The sequence below is a fragment of the Sitodiplosis mosellana genome, unplaced genomic scaffold (assembly GCF_009176505.1).
Source record: "Sitodiplosis mosellana isolate CC-2019 unplaced genomic scaffold, AAFC_SMos_1.0 Smas_scaffold_5959, whole genome shotgun sequence".
In the NCBI taxonomy this organism is placed as follows: Eukaryota; Metazoa; Arthropoda; class Insecta; order Diptera; family Cecidomyiidae; genus Sitodiplosis; species Sitodiplosis mosellana.
Window position 1 is genome coordinate 5,704 of NW_022601201.1, and position 4,500 is coordinate 10,203.

At 38.5% G+C, this 4,500-nt stretch overlaps 1 protein-coding gene across 1 annotated transcript; it reads right to left on the reverse strand.

The window, feature by feature from the left end:
• Nucleotides 1-990: 990 nt before the first annotated feature.
• Nucleotides 991-3,557, reverse strand: LOC129573142 (disintegrin and metalloproteinase domain-containing protein 12-like). The gene is made up of 5 exons (XM_055453410.1): nt 3,348-3,557; nt 3,102-3,203; nt 2,865-3,019; nt 2,542-2,740; nt 991-2,454 (listed from the first exon to the last, which is right to left on the reverse strand). Exons 1-5 carry the CDS (start codon nt 3,403-3,405, stop codon nt 1,169-1,171), a joined length of 1,800 nt encoding a protein of 599 aa, XP_055309385.1. The 5' UTR covers nt 3,406-3,557; the 3' UTR covers nt 991-1,168.
• Nucleotides 3,558-4,500: the final 943 nt, after the last annotated feature.

A 4,500-nucleotide genomic window follows, 5' to 3' on the forward strand; every position in this document is an offset into this window, starting at 1 on the left:
ATATTAAAACCAACGTATTCACAAAGATGTCATTTCAATCTGTTTGTCTTCAACTGTTTCGAAACACGTTGAGCATTGCTTTTCGTGATTGTTCCAGTCGTCTTCGCACTAATTGCTGCCCATCTGTCGGCTAAACGAGTGTTGGAATTTCTTTGGGCTTCCTTTGGTACTACTTCGCTCCATACCAATGCTGCATTCATGTTTCTTTTGCCATGTTTCCCACTCAGTGTTCTACCTTTACCTTCAACATCCACTGTTTTGCTCTTTCCCACACTTTTTGCGGCTGCAGCTTCATTGCTTTGTTGAGTAAATCCATCGCTTGCATCAGTATCAGCACCAATAAGTGTCTCTTCGTCGTTTGTTGCTGTTGCATTTGGGGAATTGATTGACGTCCTCTGATTATGGTCGATGCGATATTAAATTCATTGCAATTGTTGACTTTCATTGTCGATGGACCACTTTCTTTGCTTTGACAACCTTAGCAACCCTAAACGTGCTGAATGTGAAACGCGATCTGAATTAGTGGTATCTCGTAGGTAACCATCGGCGATGATACCTTTTATCAAACGAAAACTGCGCACTTCAATCAATCAGTGCAACGGAGAGACATCACATCCAAATTGAATATTTGTTGAAGAAATCCAGCGGAAGAATGTTCTACCTGAAACCTAGGCCACAAGCGGTTCACATTAAAAATCCAATTAGTTCTTCTGTCTTTTGGCAGAATGTAAATAAATTGTTCAGATTAAATCATAATAAATAATCCAAATTTCAATCTGGTTTGAACAGTGTTAGTGAATCGGAATCCTGATCACTTTCAAGTGAAAAACGTTCAATAAATATTCCATTTTTGAGCTGATATTTTCATTTTCAATTTTTGTTTTGTACCAACTTTTATATATGTGGAAATAAGAATTTGTTTCACTCTAGATTACGCGGTAAAAACAATGAAATGACCGGAGTATTCAAGGATTGAAAACAAATCGAGACTTCTACTGAAATTTTAAAAGTTCATCATTTATTTCCTGTGTACGCTTATGGCCTATTATAGTATTCTTATCACATTTGATACATTCAAATTCTTATCTCATTTGCGAGTTCGGCTGCCAGTTAATTTGTTCAGCTGAACTATGCTGAAAGCGGAATCAACATGAAATATACTTGTGTATCAATGTTTGAGTGCATCAGCGTCTGTTGATTGCTGGTCGAACGAGTTTGCAGTGATGGGATCTATACTTTGCTTATCAGACTGATTTAAATGTGTGGATTCATTCACGTTTCCGTATGGATTCAGAGCGGGTCCCGAATAAATACTTCCTCCAAAGCCTGGTGAATCACAGAACGGTGGTGCGAACTCTTTATCACAATGACACTGTCCAGTGTTTTCAAAAACTCCATGTCCATTGCAGTCATTTTCGCCCATTTCCACTTTGTCTTGTACATTGATTGGGTCGATTGTCACGCATTTTTGATTCACGCACATTTTTCCGTCGTTACATTTCGATCCATCTGGTACAAGTCCAGGATTGACGGTTTCCAAGCCCAAATCAATGGTTGCCGTTCTACACGGAAGAATATTGCCACCAGATGATATAAAACTATGCGATAAAACAGCCACTGATTCCAAGCCATATTCCAATCGTTCGCTTAAGTGACGGCACTGTAGCATTCCACAAAAAATATCTTCTTCGGCACAACCAGTGTAAATGTTTGTGGTTCTATTGAAACCGCAATTTCCATGCCGTGAGCCGGCCGTATTTTTCACATAACACTGCTCAGATGATTTGCCTGAAGGTCCCCACAGCACTTTGCATTGATCATCGCGTGATTTGCACGAGCCATTGTAACAATACGCTTTACCACCGTCACACTCATTAGCGTTGCGTTTGAAATAGTTTATTGGACAAAATTCGCTGGTTCCATCACAATATTCGGGCAAATCACATTCTCCAACGGCCGTTCGGCATTCGAAACTCGGCTGCTTTACTTGACACGTAGCCAAATCGCAACATTTTCCCGTTGCACAAGTAGCATTCGATTGAAGTTTACAGGTTTTCGGGTCACAGCAGGGGTTTTTGCAAACATTGGGCAGACCGCAGTCACACTCTTCGCCCGTTTCAACAAAACCATTCCCACAAGTTGGCGAATCGAACAAACGTGTTGGGCTATTTTTCAAACAGTGATTCATTCCGCGATGAAGTGCCTCATTCAACTGATGTAGGCTACAGTCACTCCATCGAGTTGGTGGTGTCGATGGTACTGAAGTTGACATAATGCATAGATCATCGCCACATTCGCAATCGGCTGTGTCATGTTCCATTCCAAAGTTATGACCGATTTGGTGTGCGATTGTTGTTGCTAACATCCTGACATTTTCAGCCTTTACTTCGCTATAGAAAGTCACAACACCACCAGAAAATTCGAATGTACAAATTGGTCCCTTCAGCGATTTGCCTAGTAAAAATTGGACGTAATCATTATTCTTATAGGCCGAATTCCCTGGAATTTTCCATTTTGTATATATATGGTATCACTTCTTACCAACAACACCACCCTCGAATTCCATTTCAGTCAATAGCTGTGCGTTATCATTTGGATGATCCTTCGACAGTACTTTGCGTCGATATGCCAGAAAATTCTTCAACGTTTCGTCGCCGTTACTGGACAATTTGATTTCATTTTGCTCCGTCCACACAACAACATCCACCAATGCAACGAAAATGTTTAGCGGAACGTACAACTAAAGTAGAAAGCGAGAAAAGTGGACATACTAAGAATGAATTTCCTGTTTTTTCAAATTTCGCGCAATAAAATCACTTTGGAAATGAAAAAAAAAAACATTTTCTCATGAAAGTTCAACTCACCGAATTGATTATGTTCGTCACATTCTTGCAGTATTTGTAAACTTTGTCAAGGTTTTCGCCCATTTTTCTATACACACCATTGTCGACAACGAGTACCAATTCCACGATTGAAGAATGCCTATTGGAATTGTACGGATCTTGAACGGGTAACAATGCTGTAAATGCAATTCAATTATTGTTGTTTTTTCGTCACATTTGACCCGATCAAATACTTCAATGCTAGAAATTCTACCAAACCTTGATCGGATGCTACATAAAGAGATGTGTTTCTCAGTATTTTCTCTTGAAAATTGGCGTTCGCTTCATTCTGCTCAAGAATATTGACTGTTGAATGGATGCCTGTTTCAATATTGATATATTCGCACATATGTGTTTGTGGCATGCGTCGAAATATCATGAAATTATTCCATAGGAAAAAAATATGCCGTCAAAAAATTGAATAAAAGTTTAAAGTGAAGATTAATTTGAAATCTACTGAATTACCTGCTAGTAAACCAGTGAAATTTATGACGAACAAGGCAATTATAAATATTGCCTTCATGTTGAATCATCTAATCGTACAATTCGGATTCGTCTAAACTGGGAGAATAATGTCAAACTAAGGATTGAAAAAGCCAAGCACAATTCGGTTCACTCTACACGAAGCAAAAAAAAGTAATTAAATGACAGAAATGTTCAATGATCGAAAACAAATTGGAATCTCTACTGGAATACAAAAAAAGTGTCTATCATTAATTTCACATTCATGTTCATATTCATGCAAAACATTCTTATCACATTTGATACTTTTGAAACTCTTATCACCTGAGCATTCGGAACTGTTCAAGTGTTGAACTGCGTTAAGGACGGAACCAATATTCAAATGGATCAACGTATCAATGTTTACGCGTAATAGCGTTTGCAGCAACTGATACAGTGAGAGTGAGATAGAGAGATAATAAGAGAAAGAGAGAAAGACTTCATGTGTACAGAGTAGTTTATACAGTAGAACCTCGATTATGCGTCAGGCACCGGACCAGCACATTGACGGATAATCGAAAAAGACGAATAATCGAGGTTTTTATAAAATAAGCCAAGTGAATCAAAATTTCCATTATACTATCAGTTTCTAGGGGGAATTCACTAACTGCGAATGGTGCCAGTTTTGCGAATGAGCGAATGCTAGTACGTGAATTTAGATACAAACATTTGCAAATGCTACGAATGCGTGCGAATGCGAATGGTTACGAATGGCACTGCAAATGGGTGTGCTATTCAAATGAGTAGCATTGCGAATGCACGAATGCACGAATGCAATTACAACTGAACGACATTATTCAAAACATTTGTCAAAACAGTGCAAATTCAAGTCGTTAAAATGGTAAACAGAAGAAAGGCTAATTACTTTTCCGCAAACTTTGTTTGTATGGAAAAGTATTGGTTTTACTAGCCAAAATTTCATGACATCTCCTCTTTCGGACCACTATAACGTCACGCCAAACTTCAAAAAGCACATATCTGTACACTAGGCAATGTAGATGGGATGAAATCCTATCGATCAAGACCTATCTGCCTCCAAAAACATGTTGTTTACTATGAAAAATGTGCAAAATTGCCCATAAATTTGGTCCAAAATCGACATTTCTTGAAATTTTCC

Coding starts and splice junctions, on each gene's coding strand:
- LOC129573142 (XM_055453410.1), bottom strand. CDS start 3,405: ATGAAGGCAATATTTATAATTGCCTTGTTCGTCATAAATTTCACTGGT. Junction 2,741..2,864: donor TGACGAACATAATCAATTCG/GTGAGTTGAACT, acceptor TTTCTACTTTAG/TTGTACGTTCCGCTAAACAT. Junction 2,455..2,541: donor ATTCGAGGGTGGTGTTGTTG/GTAAGAAGTGAT, acceptor AATTTTTACTAG/GCAAATCGCTGAAGGGACCA.